Source organism: Aphis gossypii, chromosome 2 (assembly GCF_020184175.1).
Source record: "Aphis gossypii isolate Hap1 chromosome 2, ASM2018417v2, whole genome shotgun sequence".
NCBI classification, from domain to species: domain Eukaryota; kingdom Metazoa; phylum Arthropoda; class Insecta; order Hemiptera; family Aphididae; genus Aphis; species Aphis gossypii.
The window spans coordinates 36,699,586-36,724,659 of record NC_065531.1 but is presented as its reverse complement, the minus strand read 5'-3'; the positions used below and the strand labels follow the sequence as shown (position 1 = coordinate 36,724,659).

Below are 25,074 nucleotides of genomic sequence, written 5' to 3'. Positions count from 1 at the left end.
AATATGTCCGTATCTAACTTCAAACTGACCTTGATAATATTGATTTTTTTGTTGATAATCCGATAAAGGCGTTCTGAATTTCTGATAAGAAAGTCCAATTATATGAGAAAAATAAAATACATAAATGGATAATTATTAATTATTGTAAAAATGAGAATTTAACGTAAAATGTTTTAATTAACATTTGTTTTAAAATACTGGTGTTATGACATTGTATAAATGTATTAATGTATGTGTTTAAGATGAATATAATATCATTTGAGAATTTTAATTCATAATTTTGAACACAAATATTTGACACAAAAAGTCAAAATGTAAATGTATCTTTGAACATTAATGGATTAGAGCCTAGAGGTAAGGATATTCAATTTATTTTATGTATATATTTAATCAATAATACTTTTTAAAGATAGATAGTAGATTAGTCTTATAATTTTCACAAAAAGAAAGTTTTTTATTCAGTGATTAATCTATTAACTTAATTTTGCGGAGTGCAAACATTATTTTTAAACTATTGATAATCTTAAACATACCTCAAAGAAAGTTCTATTTTTTTAATATTATAAAAGTTTGATTAACCTATATTAGATAATAATTTTGATTTTTAAAATCAATCTTAAATTATGTTTTTATATTTTGTAGTCTTTATTAATGATTGGCTAAAAAAATTAGTGAGATGACTGAAAATGTATTTGATAATTTTATAACTAAAATATGAAATTTTTTTACATATTTAGTACACATTTTTCTTATTTTTACTCTAAATACATTTTATTTTTATTTTTTAGTACCTTTCTTTCATAATATTTTTATAATGTTTGGATTCATTTAGATATTTTTATTTTACAAAACCATGAATATCATGCGAAAACTGCGTGGCAGTAATACTGCCTCATCTACAACTGGCGAAAATTCTCGTCTATTTGAAGATGATTCTGATCAACATACTGCTCTTGGTTTAATGCATTTAAAGAAACTTTTTACCGATTACATTCATACATCACACCTGCTAACTGACAAAGAACGTAGTATAAAACTTTATACTATGATTCCTTTATTTTGCAAAGTAACTAATTTTATATAATTAATTTTTTTTAATATATTTTTTTTCTATTTTATACTAATTTTTATTTTATTTTTTTACAAAAGACATAAATTATCATAAAATGTTAATATTATTTTTTTATAAGGTTTTTGGCAGAAGTTCTTGCGCAGAAATTATTGAAAAATTTTGTGACATTAATAGCTGGTGCTCAGAAATGTCGGCCCTTATGGTTGCAGAAATTCGACAACGTGCGTCTAATCAATCAACAGAAACTGCTAGTAGAGCTATTGCTAGCTTTTTAGAAATAGAGAACTGTGAAGAATCTAGTAATGGGTGGATGCTTTTATCCACATTAAACTTATTAGCTGCAACTAACCAACCATCTCTTATAAAAGTATATTTAATAATTGTATAGGTTTTTTTTTTATACTTCTCATTTATTTTAATTTTAGATAATGGTATCTGCATCTCTTCCATCAACATTAGTAAAATGTTTGTATCTTTTTTTTGACTTACCTCCTTTGGAGAATGAAGACAAAAAGACTGATCAAAGTGATTTTACTCCAAAAGAACGTCGTATTTTGTTACAAAAAATTTTTGTGCAAATATTAGTAAGATTGTGCAGTAATCATTTACCAGCTGAAGAATTAGTCACTAAAGATGATTTATCTTTATTATTCTCTGCTATTACAAGTTCTTGTCCTTCTTATAATGCTGTTTGGAGAAAATCTTCTGCAGAAGTTCTAATAACGATTTCACAACATGGAATTACACCAAAAGTTATACAATATATTCATGGTATGTATGTTTTTAAATAAAATTGATTTTTCAAGTATGGAATATTGATATAATATCAACTAAAATATTTAATTTTGAATTAGGAAAAAACTGTATTGAATTATGTGTTGAAAATATGCGACAATGTGCAGATTTAAGTCCATTAGAAGTAGTTGATATGTTTGTTACTGTATCTTATTTCTTAAAAGATTCATCAGAGATATCACAAATATTACTTGATGACTTTAATACAGCACAAGGTTATACATTTTTATCAGACTTTCTTATAAGGTAAAATAAAAATATTAGTTTTCTATTTTGTAGTTACTTTTTAACTGAAAGAAGTATAAATAATAATTTGTTTTATATATTAATATTTCCCTTATTGTGATTATTTCAGTTTAGAAAATGACGAATCCAGTGAAGCCCTTGAAGCAATGAGGAATCTTGTTTTGATAATTGCATCTCTTTCTATGAGTGGTTATATTGAACTAAAACCCAATCAAGAACAACCAGACTCATTGTTACAACTTTTAGGATTTACTTTACCTCAACCTACTGGGCATGGTTAGTATAAGCTTATATATGTTCTTATATGTCTTATGAATTTTATAATCAAATAATTTACTTTAGGTCAAAGTGTACGGAATATATGTGCATTCAATGTTCTCCAAACTACATTTATTCGATCTGATTCTAGTGCATTATGCTGTACAATCCTTGATGCAATATCAAATGTGTATCATTCTGATAATGCCAATTATTTTATATTAGAACCACAAAATACATTGCCACAATTTATTGAACATATACATTTAAAAAATCAACAAATACAAGATAAATTTTTCAAGCTCTTAGAATTTATTGTATTTCAACTTAATTTTGTTCCAATTAAAGAATTAGCTTCAATGGCTCAGTTATTAAAAACATATAGCTCTACAGAATGTACTAGAGTTTGTTTACAAACTTTATTAAATATACTAAAGCACAATAATACATTCAAAGATGTATTTAGAGATGTTGGAATACTTGAGGGGTTATCAAACAATTTAAGAAATTACACTCAAGACTATCTCTCTGATTGCGAATCAAAAGGTATTATTCTAACTATTGTAAATCATATTTAGAAAAATTAATTTTAGAACTAGTGAAATTTAAAATTATTTTAAATAAATGAAAACTCTTTAATTTTTTACTGTTATTAAGATATTATACTTTGATAATATATGTTTTGTTATTTTAAGATGAAAAACATGATGGTGATCTAAAACGTGTGATAAACTTAACTGCAGAATGTTTAGTTAATCTTATGATGTCTTCTCCAAAAAATTGTAAAGTTTTTAAAGAATGTGGAGGTGCTCAAGTATTGTATATTATACTTGAATATTCATCTACTCGTCAGTATGCTACAGGTAATTATTTCTCATTATTCTATACTACAGTAAAATATCGGTAATCTGATCATTCGATAATCCGGTACATCCAGTAATCTGGTTATATTAACCTATATTTACCTGTCAAATAACCATAAAATTACTATCGTAAACAAAAAAACAAAAACAAATTGATAATATTTTTAAATTTATTCCATCAAAAAATTTATTAAGCACAGTACATATGTATTATTTATATGTTATAATAAAATAAGGTTATTCATTTTTTAATATATGAATAAAAATGTAAAATTCAATAAGTAAAAATGCCTTTTTGAACTCCCATTAATCAGCGTTTTTGTTAATCTGGCAGTAGCCTGGTCTAATATCTGTCAGATTACCGAAATTCTACTATATTTAAAAAAAATGAAAGTATGATTAACTACATATCTTTTTATAATTTTTAGCTATATTACGAGAAATGATATTAAGCACTGGTGGCGAAGAAGAAATGTCTACACTTTTGGGCACTTTACACACAACTGACAATACTTGTTTGCCATTAAAATCTAGTATTTTAAAATTATTTTTAAGTTGTATGAAAGAAAGTCATCGCACAAGAACCATGTTTCGTAAAGTAGATGGATTTGTTTATGTAATAAGTGCATTGGTGTCAATGGAAGGCTGGTTTTCAGATGAAAAATGTGTAGATCAAGAAGCTTTAAAATTTGCTTACATTATTTTTAATACAATTACTATAGCTATGCGATTTGAACCAGCAAATGCAAAATATTTTCACCAAGAAGTAAATTGCATCAAACAAATTAAATTTTTACTTTTTTTTGGTATTTATTATTATTTTGTTTAGATTTGTTTGACAAGTTTGTGTGACACATTAAGATTATTAGGTTGTTTTTCAAATGAAACTCAATTGGATGACTATATTGATTTAATAACTACATCATTAGAAGAAAATGTTTTTCATAACATTTTCACAAGCAATACAATGAACCCTGTGTAAGTATCATTGAAATAATTTCACAAACATTTTATCTTTTACATATTTTAATTTTTATCAATGTTACAAAAGTTTAAACTTCATTTTCAAACATATTTTATTTTTTGATAATATAGATAGAATAAATGAAAATGATCTCACATGTTCAGTATCAATTCTTCTGTTGAGAATTATTAATCACAATAAGTTAAAAGTAAATTTTAATTTTATTCATGTTGGTTTTTTATGGAAATAGCTCATAGGTAGTAAAGTTTGATTTTCTTAAAATGTACTAATATAAATTTAGTTTCTTTAGTGGGTATTACAAATAACGTTATTTATTTGCTGTTATTTTAACAATTTAAACAATATTTTATTGAAAAATCATAAGTGGATCATTGCGTATTATATTAATATAATGTAACTTGTTTTTAATAAGAAATACAAATTAAAATAGTTATCAAAAACTTAATTTATAAAAATTTTGTTTTCAGAATTACTGACAATGTTCCAAAGTTTTTATCTTATGCCTGTATAATAATGAGAATGTTGTATGATGTTGCTCTTGATTTATATGATAAACAAAGCAATACCACTGTTGTATCATTTAAGTCACCTGCCCATAGACGATACAGCGAAGTTTGTTTTTTATTTCAAATATTTTATAAAGTTTGAGTTCAAATACTAATTTTAATTTAATTAAGGTGGCAACAAAACCTTTAGATTGTCAAAATAATAATCGTCGTGCAATACAACTCAATTTAACTCCTCCAGCACCTGATCCTATTATTGTTCATGCCGGTGTTGTTATTGCTATGTTACAATTACTACCATCAATTTATAATCCATCGGCTCCTAAAGTATTGTATTAATTAATAATAATTTAGTGTGTGATAACTTAAAATATTTTTCTTTGTTTATTTAGCTATCACTTACATTGCAAGTTTATATAGGTGAAGTTATCAGATCTTTAGTTCGTGGTGAAAGAAATCAACAGCTTCTATGTGATTCTGGATTTCCAACTACTGTATTAAAAGTAGGACGAATAGCATTATTGGAAGAAACACATCCACTTCATACAGTATTTCAGTATATGTTAGAACGCTTAGCTATTCAGCTATTAGAACCAAAGGATTTACGAGAATTTTTAAGACTTGGAGAACCCCTTTGTTGTGTACCATTAGATTTACTTGACTGTTGGATAAGTCATAGTAGTAAAAAACCCGGTGGGACAGTTCCATTAAGCCGTGTTAAAACACTTGTATCTATGACTACCCCCAGAGATCCTTGTATGCTTGCACTTCCACCATTTTTTGAAATGGATTTTTCTTCCGAGGGGTTTGGATGTTTATTTTTACCCAGTATTGCTCCACAGTCTCCAATTAGTGGACCTTCAGTTGTTAATGTTGCTACATTAACTACTCCTGATATGAATGTAATTGGCGGAATAGGAACTGGTTAGTTAGCAAATTTAAATTATTTGTAATAAAGTATATATTTTAGGTGAATTGTTTTAATTATATAAAAATATTTTTCCTCTTTTAAGGTGATCGAATGTTTCCACCTCAGAGTGGTCTTAGCTATTCAACATGGTTGTGTGTTGAAAAGTTTTCAGAACCAAGAAGTGATCCTCACCCTGTTCGGCTTCTAACATTAATAAGAAATGTACAGAGTACTAGAGACCATTTAGTATGTTTAGCAGTAGTATTGTCTGCTCGAGATAGAGCACTTACCATATCCACCCAAGAGACTCCAATATCAATGAGTATATTATATAATTTCATATATTTGATATTTATGATTTACAATAATTTAACAAAAATTTTAGCAAATGCTGATTGGGAGCCAGAAGTCATTGGTGATTCATGTGTAAGAATTTGGTATCCAGACTTTGTGCAAGAAGGCCAATGGCATCATATTGTATTAGTTTTAAATAGAGCCGTATTAAAAAATTCATCATTTTCTTTATATATGGATGGCCAGCATGTACATACTCAAAAAGTAATATTTTTAGTTATATTAAACAAATATATATTAATTATTTTTTTTTAATAATATTCCAGCTGCATTATATATCCCAAAATCCAGGCGGAGGTGCAGCTAATTTAACAATTGCATCATCTGTATATGGATACATAGGGACTCCTCCAATTTGGAGAAAATATTCAAAACTAACATGGAAACAAGGGCCATGCTGTTTATTAGAAGAGGTATTAAATCCTCATGCTATAAAAATTTTGTATCAACTTGGTCCTCATTATTTTGGAAGTCTTCAAGCGCCTGATATTAAAGGTACTCAGTTTGTAAAATTTTAATTTTAAATCAATGATTCTCAATCATAATAATAAAAAAATAATAACGTTTGATCACCAAAATTAGATTCACCACATCTAAAAATATTTTTCATGTATGTTATCAATATATCATGATGTGTTTAAAATCCTCAGATTGAGATTTAAGGATAACTTAAACTATTATTTAATTTATATTAATATTGTTCATTATTTACAAGATTTAGAACATATTGGACCTTTGGTATCTGAAGAAAAAGTTATTTTTGGATTAAATGCAAGGGCAGTCTCTCAATTAACTTTGGCAAAAATAAGAAAAATATACAGTAGAGTGGATAGCAAATCAATTGCAAAACAAGTAATGCATGATTGACAAGGGTTACAAGAATATTGGTCCTATACATAAGGTCTAATTTTTATTCAGTTAAACTAGTTATCTTTAATATAGTAAATTTTTCCCAATGTCATATTGTCTATTACTTTTAATGTCCAATGTACTTTTATTTATTATTTTTTAAAGTCTATGTCTTAAGAATACCAAATGAATAAAAACCGTTTATTTATTGTAACTTTAGTTGATTACATCAGCATTTGGATCACTGTGTAGTTTAAAGTGATAAGCCAATGCTTTAAGTAAAGTTTAATATAGTGATTTCGTTCTGTTCTTTGTAATGAACTTAATTACTTACTATTTTTTTAACATGTTTCTGATTAGCAGCAAATTTGGTGTAATCAGGATAGTTTTTAATAAAAAAAGTCATCATATCAATAAAATCCTATTGCCTGAAACCATATTTTGTCCTACAAAATAGATTAGAATAAAACAGCATAGGACTAACATTTTTGGAATAAACATTTTAATATGGACCTTATGAATAAGACCAAAATTCTACCAACCTAAGTAATATTAGTAATATTAAGAATGAGTTAAAAATAAAAATTTTGAAAACAATTTTTTTTTTATTAGAATTTAATTTTTTGAACCAAATACTAAATTAATTTTTCATCTATTTAAATAAAAATTAGTATTATGAAATTAAATAGTAAGTACAAAGTAATTTTTAAATGTTATATTATATATATATATATAAGTTTTTTTTTATATATTTTAGACGATTTTGAGAAAAATATTTAGAGTAGATCAAATATAACTATATCCTATATGATTATAGAGAATTCTATAAACAATGTAGATTTATTTTGTTGTTCAAAATACAAATTTTTATGTATAATATACTATGTACATGCAACTTAATATATATATATATATTTTTCTCTCTTATCCCATAAATATTAATGTAACTTTCTTGTATATTTTAAATGTAATTAAAATTTATTTATTCCATAATAAATATTATTAATTATTATACATGCAGAATGATAAATTTAAGTATCTTCAATCATTATTTTAAAAAGTTTTAACTTGATTGTAAATACTTTTTTTTACAATTTTTAAGTATTTTACTCTTTTAAATGATGTCATATATATGAAATAATATTATATTTTTAAAAAAAAATTTTTTCAAAAAAGTTTAAATGAAACTATATGAAATAATGAATGTAGGCATCTTAATGGATCACCCTATTCACTTAACTTTGAATTTGTTGAACATTTGAGAGATTCAATATTTTCTAATGTTAAATCGATTTTTAGGTTAAATCATTTAAAAATAATATTATAATTATCCAAAAGTAAATATGTATTTGCTAAAATGTACTTTATTAAAAATTTTATTAGCTTGGGATGTCCACTCATGAAAATGCTACTCCTATTCGTATAATGCATAACACAGCTGGACATTTAGCTGGCTCAGCTAGAAGTTTAGGTGGTGTTATATTGGGATATTTAGGAGTTCGCACATTTTATCCCCGTCCAGTTTTAAAACTAATTGATAACATAGGAGGTTGTTCTGTATTATTAGGTAAGAAAAATATTTGATATTTATACTTGTATAACATAATTAATGATTTTATTATTCTATTATTATCAGGATTGATTGCAATGGCAAGAGATATGGAAAGCTTATATGCTGCTGTTAAAGCTCTTAGTGGAGTACTACATCTAAATATGACAGCAAAACGAGAAATGGAACGCAGACGTGGATATCAGCTTTTAGCTTTATGTCTACGTAGGCATAAGCACATGTTAAATGCCCACATATTACACATTATACTTGATTTAGTTATAACAACTAGAAGTGTTGAAGCACCTACTATACCAGATGCTGTTGCATTTAATGATTTGATTTGTGAATTAAATGTATGTATATCTGAAATTAAATTTGTCTTTAATGTCCTGTTTTTTTATTTAAAAATTGTTTAGCTTTGGCAAGAAGTTCCAACTGGTCTTTTACGATCACTTATAGAACAGTTATATGAATTGGTATCAGACTCAAATGAGAAAAGAAACAATTTAATTATATTAAGAAATATGGAAATGGTTCGTAAAATGGTAAACTTTTTACCAATTGTTTTTAATACTTCTACACCATCAACTACAGAAGTATTGTTTTCATTACTTGGAGCACTTTTAGCAAAACACCCATTGACTGAAGATTTATTATGGTAAGGAACAAAATTCATTTAATGATACATATTTTAATATTTTAGTGTCAAGTATTATTTAAACACATTTTAAAATTTTATACTTCATAATCTAGATATATTTTTTAATGTAAATAATAAAACTGGACCCAAGTTTAATGCATGTTTATAACACAACATAAATCTAATATTTAAGAGTTAAGATTGGTACTTGATTCTTCTTAATGTATTTACATTAAAAATATATCCAACATTTAAAAAATAATCGTTGAACTGTGTTAGTACTCAGTAGTTGATTTTAAGATTTTATTTTTAAATATATATGTTAGCAATTTTATATAACATATTTTTTACAAATTATAGTATAATAAATATCTAATTTTGTTAATTAAAATTAATTTCTGTGCGAGCAGTCATTCTGTAGTATATATATATTATAATAGCGATTGAAAAAAAAATTATAAACACCCTCCATGTATCTATCTATTAATATAACTTTTATTGAAAATGATCTAGTAGTTTTGTTTATTAAATATAAACAAAAATACTCAAATTATAGACAACTTTAATAATTAAGATATAATTTTTGATAAAACCTAAAAAAAAATTATGTTGCTTGATCAATTGAATACTACAGTTAATGTTATATAATATACACCTATTTAATTTAATTTTTTTAGAACTTTCAATGACATATATACATGTCAACAAGTCTTATTCCAACAGGCTAGCGATACATTTATGTGTAAAAAATGTGTATGTTTTTATACACTATTATCAAGCCATTATTATTTTAATAATCTCTGAAACTTAAATGGGCTAATGAACTTTTAATTTAATTGTATAGTTTAGTCACAGGCAGTGTTGAAAGTGTTACATAATTAAAAAAAAAAAGGTTTTAGTTTAATTTTTGATTGTGATAATGAATTGAAAATATGAATGTATTGAAATAAATAATTTAATTTTAACCAAAATCTAAAATTTGTATTTTTAAGTCTTGGACAGTACATTGTGTTCACATTGAATACTGGCCTCAGTACAGAATCAAATCTTAAAGTCGAAGAGTTTGAAACAAAAATAAAGGCTATGGAAAATAATGTTGAATTGACTAATGAAGAAAAAACAATTTGTCTAATATTATTACGTAATCGTTATCTTCAACTTGTACATTCTCTTTTGTTCACTAATAAAAATTTAGTTTGTACTGGGTAAATATAAATAATATTTTATGTACATACATCAATAAGATCCTAATATTATGTATCATGTACATTATTTCCTTTAGGTTTTGTGATGATCTTGTTCGAGTATTAGGATTTGACTGGATATTATTATTTATGCAATCAAATATACACCGTTCTTCAATAATTTGGTCGTACAAAATCCTTACCACTTTATGTTCTGTACCTTCATTAATGGTTAAATTTAGAGAAGCATCCAGCAATGGTGGTTGGTTGTTAAATACTGAACTTTTGCAAAATAATAGATCAAATTTAATGCTAAGTAATTATTCTTATAAATACAACATTTCTAATTTATATTAATTAAAAAATCATATTATATTGCTCATTTATTTTAGATTACCAACTTTCTCCAAGCTTACAAAAAAACAATAAAGATATACTAAACAAAATGGAAGCTTTAAACATACCAGGTTTTCAACACCTATCTTGGTTTTTGTCTTATCATACGGAACTTCCTGAACTATATTATTTTCTTATGGCTTTAATGTTGGGGCAATCAGTTAAGACAATTCCTAATGAAAAAAAAGTTAGTATTTTTAAAATATCAGTTAACATTAATATATGTAATATATGCTATGAATTATATGTATATATTTATTTTAGTTAAATCTTGATGGTATATGGATTTTTATGTTTGGTGTTCCAATTAGTCAATCACTTTCAGCTGTTAGTGATCGTATAGTACTCTGTCCAGAAGCTGTCACTGCTCTTTTGTCAACTGTGAGATTAATTTTGAACCAAGACAACAGAGAGTAATATTTTTAAATTATTACCTAATTAGTAATTTATATAACTATTTTATTACTATTAACTAATTGGTTTATTTTTGTTTTATTTCAGAATAAAATATGAAGAATGGTTAGAAGACCATCCAGTTACTATAATTCAGTTTCTTTTTTATTTGTACCATAACTTACCAGATTGGATGCCAGCATTTATGACATCTGAAATTTTACATTCCTTAAGTGCAACACTTTTTCCATTTACAAATTTGAATTTAAGTGAACCATCCACACCAAATGATGACTGTTTTATTAAAACACCTGATGGAACTCCTCCTTCAACTATTCAGAAAGAACAATCATTAACTTTACATCCTTCTAGAAAGTTTGTTATTGATTTCTTAAGAGTAATTGTTGTTGATTCACTTCTATTACCAATAAATAGCAAGTCTTTGCCCCCGCTAGATTTAGTTCTTGATGTAAGTAGTCTATTAATTAAACAATTTATATCTGTAGAAGTGTTTAATTTATGTATGTAAACATTCTTTATAGGCTTCACCAGAAGGTGCAACTTCATCTCAAGTATCAAAGTACCAAACTGAACTGTTATCAACATTAATGGATCATTTATTAGCTGCTGATATTATGATTGGAGAACAAGCTGCTGTGTCCACAGTTCCTGGGGGTAGCTCTCAAAATATTCCTCAAAATGTTTGTTATTTAACGTGTCGTGTGGTAGACAAACTGTGGCAGGGTGTTTTAATTAAAGATCCTCATGAAGTATTTGATTTCATTATGAAATTAATTGTTCAAGCAAAACGAAGACCATGCTCTGTACCCATGGAAGGGTTTTATCACTGTCTTAATAGAACTACTTTGTATTTGCTTTCGAGAAATACGGATTCTATAGCCTCACAAATGCCAGTTTTGGAAGCGTTACATAAACTTACCACTAATAGGTAAAAAAAAAATAATACTTTGAGATCTATGTGAAAATTATGTTTATATATTTTTTTTATTTTTTAGAACATTAGTATTTGGAGCTGGCAATCACGAATTGGATTTTATTGGCTGTCTTATTTATTGTTTATTGCAGTTAACTTCTGATATGAAAATAATGTAATGTCTTATAATAAAATAAACTAAGTATACTTTATAATTTGATCTAGAAAAGGTTTCATTTTATACGTTTGTCTGTTATTAAGATTGGATACAAATGCAAAAACTACATGGCATATTAATCCAAGTCAAACTGCAGAGGTTGAAGAACAAACAGCTAAACAAGGACAAAATTTAATGGCAGTCGCAGCAAAACGTGTTTGGGAAGAATTGTATATATCTAAAAAGCCAGCCATTGAAGAGGTAATTCATTTAATTGTGAAAACAAGTTTATAATTTTAAACCTTGTATTAACATATATATTTTTACTAGTATAATTATAGTAATAAATATTTTTGATCTCTAATTAATTTAAAGTTGATTTTTCAAAATATACAATTGTATATTAATATATTATATTAAATTTTATTTTTAACTTGTTTAAAATGAAATTTAGGTTTTCAAAATTCCATTACCAATGTCACCCAATAACAAAGCTCCAGATTTGCATTCTGTTCGTGAACTTATTTATGAGATTGCTCAAAAACATTGGTTAACTTATATTGACATGGAGAAAAAGTCATTGTATAAAATGCCGTGGGAACTTCAAACTCAAATTCAATCAGTATGAATAAAAGATAAATTTATAGTTTATAAAAATTTATTTTTTTATTTTTACCTTTTAGAAAATACAGAAAGTTACTGGGGGTTTAACTAGACTTGCATCCCGTGGCAAAGTTCTTAGACGTGATGAAAGCCGTTGGCAAAGTGGAAGTCTTTCAAGCATTTCATTACCATTATCAAGAATTACTAAAAGTGAATGGTCTACATGGGCTAACCATGGCTTAAATTCAGTATGTGAACTGGTTTCTATGCAAATGGTACGGGAAGCTCAACATCAATCATTTACTGTACGTTATGTTCTGGATCAATGGTATTTAATAGAACAAGAATTAACTAGGGAGAGGGGACTTTGGGGTCCTTTTACTTCATGCAAGTAAGTGAGAAATCCATAAATTTTGTTTTATTTATACTCAATGGTTCATTGATTTTAGATTAGACAAATGGATATTAGACATGACAGAAGGTCCTTGTAGAATGCGTAAAAAAATGGTAAAAAACCATCAGTTCTATAGTCATTATCCATATCGACCAGAACTTGAGTCTGGAGACAATGTAATTGTTTTTTATTTACATAAATGTATAAATATAATTTTACTAATTTGAATTGTTTTATTTTAGAAAGGATTAAAGTATCGTGTGGCTACTAGTTATGATAGCAAAGAGTTTTGTCAAAAATATAAATTACCAACATTAATAGATATGGAAAATTTAGCTCCACAATCTAATGAAAATAATAAATTTATAACACAAGTTGATGGTCAAGATACCTTTGACTTTGACAAAAATTTAGATGATAATGGTATACAATTTATTACAATTTTTTCTTTTTCGTTATAGTATAATTATGGTTATACATCAAAATAAAACAATTTTTAGTACTAAGATTGGATAAATAATTTATGCAATAGTTAATTGATGCATTCCGCTAATATGTTTGGAAATTAATTTTATTATTAGGATAGGGAGGGATAGTGCATGTACGTAAAAAATACAAGTGTATTTATAAGAACTATCTGCTAGGAGGCATATTCATTTCAAGGTTTATATTGTATCTCCAAATTTTTTTTTCCTTTTTTAAATATTAAATAATCTAATCTATTTTTATTTTAAGTCTTAAATCAAGTTCGTGAAGTTTATAAAAATAAATGAAACTTTATTATTTAAACGTATTCTGAGTTTTTAAATACCTACCTAATTAGATAAAATAGTAAATAATATACTCTCATGTATAATTTAAAAAATAATATTATATTAATAATATTCTATCAAAACTTAGCTAATATATTTTTTTATCAATATAAATATTATATTATGTATTATGAATATATAAGGTGCAATACAAATATCTGACATATTCAAATGTAATTTTAGTGTAAAATTGCCATATCTTCATGATGACCGTTTATAGTATATAGATTAATATAGAAAAATATAAAACGACTTAATAAAATTCCCTTTTTTTTATAGTTATATTGTTTATCAACTATATCTGAATTTGTTAATAAATGTGAGGTAGCTAATGAGAAGTATTTGTAGTTATTTTGATGATCTATATGTCATATATATATATATAACTGTATGAAATATAAATTAAATATTATAATTCCAATATACACTATACTAGCCTTTCTCAACCTTAGGGTCGCGATCACCTTAACTAGGGGTTTCGTAGTTCAAAAAAAATAAAATGCCAATTTACAAAATGAACCTTTTTATTTAAAATTGTTTATTGAATAAAATAAAATACTTTTACCTGTAACAAGTTTAAATTAGGTTCTACACATAGTATTTATAAATTGATATTTGAAATGGTATATTTTGTTTGGTTAATTGCTTAGATATGATATTTCTATTGTTCAAATTTGTACTTAATATAGATAGGGGAGTCGTGAAATGATTGACCATACCTATTTTGGGGGTCGCAATACTAAAAAGGTTGAGAAACGTTGCACTATACAATATAATTTTAAAATGAATGACTAAATATCCTTCCCCTATACATGCAACTAGTATACTAATTACATATACCGCTTATTTTATGTAATATTTATTTGTATTTTTAGAATTACCATTCAAAGGATTAAAAAGAGTTGTTAGAAGATCAACATCTGAACCAGATGATGGAATGGATGATAACGACATTGAAAGTGGGATTGAAGATCAAGCCCCTCCAGATGACAACCATACAATTATTAGACTTTTGGAACCAAATGAAAAAGTATAATTATTATAAAAAATATTTAAATAATTAACCATAATAATTAATAATAAATTAAAAACATTATATATATTTTTTTACTTTCTAGATTAGTCATATGTTTAGGTGTGCAAGAATTCAAGGTCTAGATACATATGAGGGTTTACTTTTATTCGGTAAAGACCATGTCTACATTGTAGATGGTTTTACTTTACTTAAAACTAGAGAAATTAGAGATATTGATACTTTATTACCTAATTCGTATGAACCATTATTACCAAGTCCTGGAAATGGAAGTCCAAATCGTGTGCGAATTAAAAAACAGAGTTCTAAGTTTTCATATGATGATATAAGGTACTTACCACAAGTTCATACATATTAAAAAAAAAATATTTTTTTGAATTATTAGACTCAAGTTAAATAATATTGTACCAAATTATAGGGAAGTGCATAAAAGACGATACTTATTACAACCAATTGCTGTTGAATTGTTTTCTGCTGATGGACGTAATCATTTATTGGCACTACCAAAAAAACTAAGAAATAAAGTTTTTAATAGGTAAAATTTTAATGATGTACTGTAAATTATTATTTATTTTATTTACTGTTATATAATTAAAATACTAAAATGTTTTTTTTCTATTACTGTCCTTAGAACTAATTTATATTTTATGATGTAAAAAGATTTAATATGTGATAATAATTTTGTAACAATTTTTTTCATTGTACCTCGCTAAACACAATATTTGCTGTGTATTACTTAAATTAAGTAACTGATTATTTTTTTATAGATTTATGGCATATTCAACATCTATTGCTGATAATGCTCATCAATCAGTTGCTGGGCAAAAAAGAACAGCAAATGTCGAACAAAGTACAAGCCTTCTTTCAAACCTTATGGGAGAAACAACAGTTACTCAAAGATGGGTGGTAAGTTAAAAATTTAATAAAACGTAATTCTTTTAACTTTACAAAATAAATCAGTTTAAAGCTAAAATACATAACATTTTTATAGAAAGGTGAAATATCTAATTTCCAATATTTAATGCATTTAAATACATTGGCTGGACGAAGTTATAATGACCTTATGCAGTATCCAGTATTTCCTTGGATTCTGAATGATTATGAATCTGATGTACTTGACTTTTCAAATCCTGCTATTTTTAGAGATTTTTCTAAACCAATGGGTGCTCAATGTCCTCAACGTCTTGAGCAGTTTTTAAAAAGGTACTTTGTGTTTTTAGTTTTATAATATACTTATATGTTATAGTTAATATTTTATTCTATTATATCATATTACATAGGCGTAATTTGGACTCTTTTCACATGGGGGCAAAAATTATTTTTGTAGCAAATGAACACAATATTAGGTACTAGTGTGCTATGCACTTCGGAACAGTCTGCAATTAATTATAATATTATATTTAAGTTGGTGGGGCAAAGCCCCCACCAATTGTTGGTCATGGGGCAGTTGCCCCCATTCATCCCCCCACCAAGTTACGCCTATGTCATATAATTTACTGTTCCGAAATCTTAACTATAAAATAGTGTTTTTCCTGATAATGTTTTCTAATTATTTTGATATTAATTAATTTAATAAAACTTTGTGCAGTATGGGAATTTCTTTGATTCTATCTAAATCTACTTAGTATAGCAATACTTTATATAATCATAATCTCTTTGACAGGTATTCATATACCAGTTTTATTTACTTATAAATTTCAATTTTTAATGATCTTCCCATGTACACTAAAATAATAAACCATTTGCTTACCAACCAAATAATCTATTTTATTTTTCATCTTTAAATATAAATCCATATTTATTATTATTTTTATTATTTATTCTATTGATGATTGATCTTTATAAACATCATTTTTATAATAACAAGTGGTTTTTATTTAAGTGACAATTTTCCTTTTTTATTTAAATATGTTTTATTCATTTTTGTGATTAATCATATAAAAATAATATAATGTTTACTTTTAAAAATTAATATTTGAACTCTATTGGTTATCTTAGGTACCGTGAATGGGATGACCCTCACGGTGAAACTCCTCCATATCATTTTGGTACTCATTACTCTTCAGCAATGATAGTATGTTCATATTTAGTTAGGATGGAACCATTTACTCAGCATTTTCTCAGACTACAGGTTAATATTTTGTATTATGTATAATAAGTAGAACGTACTTATTACTATACTTAATACTAATAATACTATTACTATATATTACTAATACATTTTTTTAGGGTGGACATTTTGATTTGGCTGATCGTATGTTCAATAGTATTCGAGAAGCATGGTTATCTGCTTCAAAAACTAACATGGCCGATGTTAAAGAACTTGTACCAGAATTCTTTTATCTACCAGAATTCTTGGTCAACTCTAATAATTTTGATTTGGGTATTTATTGAAGTCAATATTGGTGTATGATTCTTTTTTTTAATACCGCTATTTCTAGGATGTAAGCAAAATGGAGTACAATTAAATGATGTAGTTTTACCTCCATGGGCTAAAGATGATCCACATGAATTTATTCGAGTACATAGAGCAGCACTTGAATCGGAATATGTATCACAACACCTTCATGAATGGATAGATTTAATATTTGGTTACAAACAATTAGGCCCGCCAGCTGTACAAGCTTGTAATCTATTTCACCATTTATTTTATGAAGGAAATGTTGATATATACAGGTAAATGAAGTTTTATTTTTATAAAGTTAAAATTTTAATTTTTATCAAGATATCATATGTTTTAATGTTATTTTATATTATAGAAAATATAATTTAGTTGAAAACATTACAATTTATTACTTAATATTTCAATAATTTATTTTCATATTAATTATTTTTGCAGTATTGATGATCCATTAAAGAAAAATGCAACAATTGGATTTATAAATAATTTTGGTCAAATTCCAAAGCAGCTATTTAAGAAACCTCATCCGAGTAAAAAACAACCAACTAACAAAGCATCAATGCTTGATGCTGCTAATCCAATTTTAAGTTCCAGTACTAATTTATCATTGGTCGACAAACTTTTTTTTTATCATTTAGATAATCTTAAACCATCATTACAACCAATCAAAGGTATTAAAAAAGTCATAAAACCCACATTTGTTGTCTCCGTCTTAGAATGCTTTCCTACAACTTATATACTTTTAAATATTTGTTACTTGTGGATACAACAATGCCAACTTATGAGTATTTCACAATTTTAATATTTTACGCAGTTAAAAAATAAAAATATCAATAATAAACTTAGTAAATAATCTGTCAAATAACTTTTTAATATTAAACCTAACCATATAAATTTGGTTCTGCTAAACATATATTTGATATATTGTAAGTTTGTAAGACGGACACAACATATGCGATTTAGGCGTACTTTTAATTTTAAGATATTTGTTGTATTATAACATTATTGAATAAGGATCATTATTATTTTATTACATGGGATCTTAGAACTTAAAGGTCCTGTTGGTCAAATTCTCCAAGTAGAAAAGAATGTATTAGCAGTTGAACAGAATAAAGCATTAATGCCACCAAATTTCAATAAGACTATAACTTGGGGTTTTGCTGATCATAGTTTAAGATTAGCACAGTATGAAACTGATAAACCAATTGTAATCTGTGAAAGCTCGAGTCAATCACCTGGTGAAATTGTAACTTGTGTATGCCCTACATCTAAGACTGTTATTACCGCTGGAACTAGCACAGTAATATAAATTAATTTATATATATTTTATATATAATTGTATCTTCATAGTTTACATTTTTTAAAGGTTTTGACTGTGTGGGAGTTAGATTTAAACAACAAATCTTTAAGAATCGTGGATAATCTTTATGGACATACAGAAGCTGTGACTTGTTTGGCTGCTAGTGATACATATAATATTGTTGTTTCTGGTAGCAGAGATTGTACAGCTATTGTTTGGGATTTATGTACAAAAGCATTTGTGAGACAGTTAAAGAAACATAATGCTCCGGTTGCAGCTCTAGCAATTAATAACTCAACAGTTAGTAAAATCATAGATTATTTATTTATTTTCAATTTTATAATATGTTTTGAAAATTATTAGGGGCAAATAGCTTCATGTGCTGGTACTATGTTACATGTTTATACTATAAATGGTGAAGAACTAGCTAATGTAGATACAAGTGTTGGACGAGCTGATAGAATGCAACAAATATTATGTGTAGCTTTTTCTCAAGCTATCGATTGGGATCCTCAAAATGTTATTATTACTGGGTCATCGGATGGAGTTGTTCGAGTATGCATTTAGTGATAATAATTAAATTTATCTATATTTTGTATGAACTACAAATTTTTATTTTATAGATGTGGTCAATGGAATATGTGCAAGTTCCTAAAGTCCCATTTAATACCTCGTCAATGGAATCTTCAGTATTAAAAGAATGTAGTGATGAAAAGAACAAAGATGTTAGTGAGAATTGTAGTTTATTAAAAACACGGACAATTGCTGTTCAGAGACTGGTTAAACAATTAAGTATATCATCAGAAACTATTAACGAACAAGGATTAGTAATGAAAAGTGGGTCTGAGAGTAGTCTATCAGAACAAGAGCCAAAAACTCCTGTAAAAAAAACTGGAAGAACTGATAAAATTGTTTTTGCTGATGAAAATGATTCAACACCTCCAATTCCAACTATGAGAAAAAAAAGGTATCATACTATATTCTACTAATTTTGAGATCACAAATCAATTTTTTTTTTTTTTTTTGCTTAAATGTGTTCTTAGGGCAGTGAAACCTAATCCATTGCTTCGAAAATCTGAATGTAATACATCAAGTTCAACTGATGAGCCAAATATTCAACAAGAATCCTTAGCTGTTACTGATTCAGTATTAAGATTAAGCAAAAGTGAAACTAATCTTATAGAATCATTTATAATTGTTGACCAAGATGATTTAAGCTTAAAAACTAAACCTGTCAGTCCTTTACATAGATTGAGAGATGGTATATTAAGAATATTATTGTATTATTTATTTGAAAAATAATAATTTACAAGAAAATGTATGTTTTGAATCACCAAATAGGGTTCCAATGGCAACGTCAGTTAGTGTTTCGTAGTAAGTTAACTATGCATACAGCATATGACCGTAAAGATAACACTGAGCCAGCTTCTATAACATGCATATCAATTTCAAAGTATGTTAATAAAATTATTTATGCTAAAATATCATAGTTATCAATTTATCATTGGTATTTTAATACAGAGATCATCGGACAGTATACATTGGTGATGCCAGAGGACGTGTTTTTACATGGAATGTTGCCGAACATCCTGGAAAAGGTGTGGCTGATCATTGGTTGAAAGATGAAGGAGCAGAGCAGTGTAATTTATGTGATGTTCGATTTTCACTTTATGAAAGACGACATCATTGTCGTAATTGTGGACAATTATTTTGCTCAAAGTAACACTTAATTAATTGGCTTATTTTATTAATTCTTATTTCTTACACTACAATATTATATTTCCTTAGGTGTAGCAAGTATGAATCTGAAATATCAAGATTACGAATACTGAAACCGGTCCGGGTGTGTAAACCATGCCACACATCATTGCAGTCAGCCAAACACACTTAGTTCCTAATATCTATATTAAAAACAATAGAAATGAATATTGATCCAAAAGACAATTTGTTAAACTGTTGAATCAAGGCCAAGGATTGTAAATTCTACATACTGTGCCATGCTGACAAGTAACAACAAATAATTGTATTTTTTAATAACCCACCAAATTTCTAGTCTACATTGATATTTTATGTGAAAAAGTATTATTTGAAATTGTTACCATATATTCTCATAGCAGCTTGACAATAATTTAAATATTTTATATGAAAAAAATCTATTAACTATTAAGTCTCCATAAGTCATAGGTTTTGGAAATATTTATGTATGTAAATAAATATTATCTCCGTTCTTAATTTCTAAAAAATGTAAGCAAGTAGAAAATCTTACAAAATTCAAGAATTTATATTCAGTGAAGTTCATCTATTATTTCGTGTAATGATTCAAGAACATGACGTTATCATGTAACATTTATGTTTGAATACAACAACTAGTATATAATAGTTAACTCTCCTTAAAATAGTGTTTTGTTATGTTGATTATGTTATATCTGATGAAAGGTATACAGGTATGTATATATATTCAGCAATACATATTTTCTAGGATATTTACCCTAATTTATTATAGTGTCAAATTACACTGAATACAATAATTGTCTTTCTAACTTTTTGGGAAATATTATGAATTTTTATTAGGTCAGATCATTGCTCGTTAATTATTATTATTATTATTATTATTTTTTTTTTTTAATTTGTTATTTATTTGTTTTCTATGTTTCTTGAAAATTAATGATGATCAAGTTTACCTATTAGTTTCCGTCCAAACAATTTTCTACAGATATTACTTATAATAATATCATTATTTTTCAATTCATTGTTCTTTGATCAAATGTATCCAAAATCTAATAGGTTAAACTTAATTTCATATTTTTAAGGTATTATTATACATTTTTTTATATTTTATATATTTACAATGTCACTTGAATTTTATATTATTATTTATTATCTAATTTTATTCGTTTACCTCAGTATAATTGTCTTATGTGTTGCATGTATCATGAATCTATTTTATAATATTTAATTAGTGTATAAACTAGAGCTGGGCTGATAGCACTTTTTTTTGATATTCGATAATCCGATTTATATTGCCAATATAAAACCAATAACCGGTCTGATATTATTTTTTCATAAACTGATATAAAAAACTTAAAAACCCGATATATTTTTCAAAAGCTGATATCTGATATAGAAACCAATGTATGATTTAAATCATGTGACATAACTAAACATATTAGATTTCTGCAATGATAAATAATTTTACTTATTCTTTTAATTAATAGTAAGATAATAATATAATAGTATAAAAAATAGTACAAAAATGTCAATAACAAAAAAATTAAATCTTAAATCTTATTTAAACCTTTTAATTATATCGGTTTTACAATCAGTTCGGAAAAATAACCGATACCCGATTAAACCGATAGTACCAATATCGATAATATTAATTTCGGGTATCGGTATCAGCCCAGCTCTAGTATAAACACTACAAATTAAGGTATAATATATAACTATTAGTTTGTGATAAACCCTATAAACTTCAACATTTACTTTATATTTATATATAAGTAAGACATACTTGTAAAATAGAGCACAAACACAAACAATATGACTTTGATGAATCTTATTTTAATGTTATCATATCGATGTAACATTTTTAATTATTATTAATAGATACCTATTGTATGTTCTAACACACACGAGTTTTTCTTAAATTATTTAACCATTTTTCACAAAAAAAATAATATTTAGAATTTTTTAAATAAAAAAAAAATTATTGTATAGTACTATAGTATAGTTAAATGCTTGCACCTTGCAAGAGAGACGCACGTCATGGTTTAAGAACTGTTGGTATATATTGTTGAAACTACTTGAAACACATTCAGTTTTATATTTATAAATCTTTCTATCTTATTTCTTGACTGATTATAAAACTCTACCATTAAAAACTTAAAGTTTTAATACAAAATCATGTAATAAACATATTTTATAAATTATCATTTATACATTTTAGACTGATGTAGATATGTTTGTATTTAGACACTTTTGAGCTCTGACACCTAAAATTTACTACAGAAAGGTGCGCATTCGTAAAAGTTATTTAATAAAACTAACAATCTCAAAAAATATTTACTGACAATTATTTATTTTATTACTCATCATAATTTAATGTGGAATTGTTGAGATTAGAAACTACAAATTTGCTTCTTTAATTATTTTGTTGATTAAGACTGCAATTCTTTCACAGATTGAGAAATTTTAGTGAGAGTTGTAAAATTGAGAAAAATTACAATACATTCCTATGTTGATATTTAAAATTTATGTAGAATTGATAAAAGCAGTAAGGAAAATAAAAATGGATACAAATATTCAAATATTTTAGAACTTAATGATAAAAGTTAAGGGTTGAGTCCAGGTACAGTCTATTTTTGATTAAAAAACAGATAAAATATTCATTATGATAACTTTGTTGAATTTAAAAATGCTATTGCCACTGAAATGGGTTAAAAAAATCTACAGTATTCTAGCATAAATAAAAAAGACAGTGTATAATTACTAAAGTTTGGAATTAATATTGAAAGTAAAAAATATGAAAAAATGAAGAAAATTAATTGAAAGTAGATATACATTTTTCAATATTTGAACATTTGTGAAGAGTTTAAAATGAAGGTGAGAGAAGTATTGTCTCATCAGTCATCTATAAACAGCTAAATATTCTTTGCCAAAATATAGTTGACTCTTTAGATTTTTAAAGACCTTGAAAAATTATTAAAAATTGAGAACCGTAGTGCAATATTTTAAAAAAAAAAAACAAGTGTGTTATAACATATCATTATATAGTATTTTCTATTATTAAATAAACATATTGATTATAGATACGAGGTATAATAAAATATATAATTGTAGTTGGAAATAAAATACATGATATTTTCTCTTAGGACCAGATGATACATTTAATTTAAATATAGTATATTATTGTTGTACCTGTTATAAAGTGAAGAGTAAAGTGTTGACATTTTTAATTCAAGACAATAATTGGTATAATAAACTGAATAATTTACTTCATTTAAACGTTAGGTAAATTTTAATGAAATTAATCTGTGATAAACATTTTAAGTAATATGTTTTAAATTAACTATATATAGATCATATGTCATTACAAATTTACTTAACAAGTTTTATAATGTTTTATTTTAATTTTAAATATTGAACAATTTATTAAGTATGAAGAATGATACTTAGTTATAATATGATCTTAAAACTACCATTATTATACTATTGTAATAGATGCACTATGGCTCATTTTAAAATGTTTGAAGTAGATAATCAGTTCCACTGTTCATGTCTACATTTATCATATAATTTCTTAAAACAATATTTAGGTAGGCACATACCAGATCACCTTTAGCGATTGTATTGTTAAAATAATTTATATCCTTTTGAGTACCTAGCATAATAATCTAATTAACATTATAGATGATAAAATTGAATTGTGCCAATTGTTATCACTATTTGAGTATTTGATTTTAAAAATACTGTTCAATATTTTAAGTTAGATCCCTTTAACCCTTATGGATAATTATGTGCAACTGCTATAATATAATAGTTCTTATTTTCTAAATTTGGAAACTAATGATAATTACTATAATATAAACAGGGTTGGACTGAGAATTTGGCCCGAAATAGTACTATTAAAATGGCCCTTTTTCCAAAATTAATACCAACCAGACACTAGCCATTGAATCAACACTTTCTGCAGCCCTCTAAGTTTTTCTTTGTAACTCCGATCCTGAACTTAGATGATCTTGACCTTCTAAGGTATATGTGCTTATAATGAAATTCAGTCCATAATAACTTACATAACATAAAACAATAGGTATATTAACTAATTGTATTAAAAATGTATTTAAAAGTATAAATTTATTTATATATACCAGTAAAAATGTAATATTTAAATTATATGTATGGTCTGAAGTATTGTGCAAGTACTTATTTTAATAAAGATTCATCAAGTTATATTTGTTTTGTATTTTAATAACTAACAATTATACAGTTATACAGTTTATTATTTGCTTTATGATTATTATTATTGCATATATTATATTATATTATATTATTTATGTATATTAATGAGTGCATACAAATATTTAGACAAATAGTATTAACATTAAATTGATGTGTTTAGATATACAGCATTCTATATGAATTGTGTCAAACTGTCAAGTAACATGTATTATTTAATAGCCAAAATTTTTTACAAAACAATATGAAACATTTATGCATTTAAATAAATAATCATGTGATGTCGTTAATTTTGTGCATTAACAATATATATGCATTTTAAAATCAATCAGAAATTTTATAATATTACTGATGTGAATATATTGTGATTAGAACCTAGGTATATAGTAAATATATACAGCATACCTATGTAATTAGGAGATTTTTGAAATTAGATATTGTTGGGGTTTGAAATATATTTAATAAAGTACTTTGTGGTTTAA

General features: G+C 25.8%; 1 protein-coding gene across 2 annotated transcripts; it reads left to right on the top strand.

The window, feature by feature from the left end:
* Positions 1 to 90: 90 nt before the first annotated feature.
* LOC114130331 (WD repeat and FYVE domain-containing protein 3) lies at positions 91 to 25,074 on the top strand. 2 transcript variants are annotated; one of them, XM_027995287.2, is made up of 49 exons: positions 91 to 354; positions 833 to 1,066; positions 1,191 to 1,439; positions 1,498 to 1,843; positions 1,927 to 2,113; positions 2,223 to 2,389; positions 2,456 to 2,917; positions 3,067 to 3,234; positions 3,663 to 4,000; positions 4,064 to 4,212; positions 4,687 to 4,831; positions 4,897 to 5,052; positions 5,118 to 5,649; positions 5,739 to 5,957; positions 6,021 to 6,193; positions 6,256 to 6,484; positions 6,711 to 6,841; positions 8,222 to 8,405; positions 8,475 to 8,743; positions 8,807 to 9,048; positions 10,023 to 10,235; positions 10,313 to 10,530; positions 10,607 to 10,797; positions 10,875 to 11,023; positions 11,112 to 11,472; positions 11,546 to 11,952; positions 12,020 to 12,112; positions 12,199 to 12,355; positions 12,549 to 12,716; positions 12,778 to 13,088; positions 13,147 to 13,267; positions 13,334 to 13,514; positions 14,779 to 14,933; positions 15,022 to 15,266; positions 15,355 to 15,471; positions 15,704 to 15,842; positions 15,928 to 16,139; positions 16,935 to 17,067; positions 17,166 to 17,319; positions 17,378 to 17,612; positions 17,776 to 18,008; positions 18,384 to 18,637; positions 18,704 to 18,937; positions 19,001 to 19,192; positions 19,261 to 19,604; positions 19,681 to 19,898; positions 19,979 to 20,090; positions 20,159 to 20,356; positions 20,426 to 25,074. In XM_027995287.2, the coding sequence occupies exons 2-49, from the start codon at positions 854 to 856 to the stop codon at positions 20,526 to 20,528; spliced, it is 10,407 nt and encodes a 3,468-aa protein (XP_027851088.2). In that variant the 5' UTR covers positions 91 to 354; positions 833 to 853; the 3' UTR covers positions 20,529 to 25,074. The 2 variants fall into 2 exon arrangements, with proteins under 2 accessions (XP_027851088.2, XP_027851090.2); XM_027995289.2 differs by having other exon boundaries at positions 6,705 to 6,841.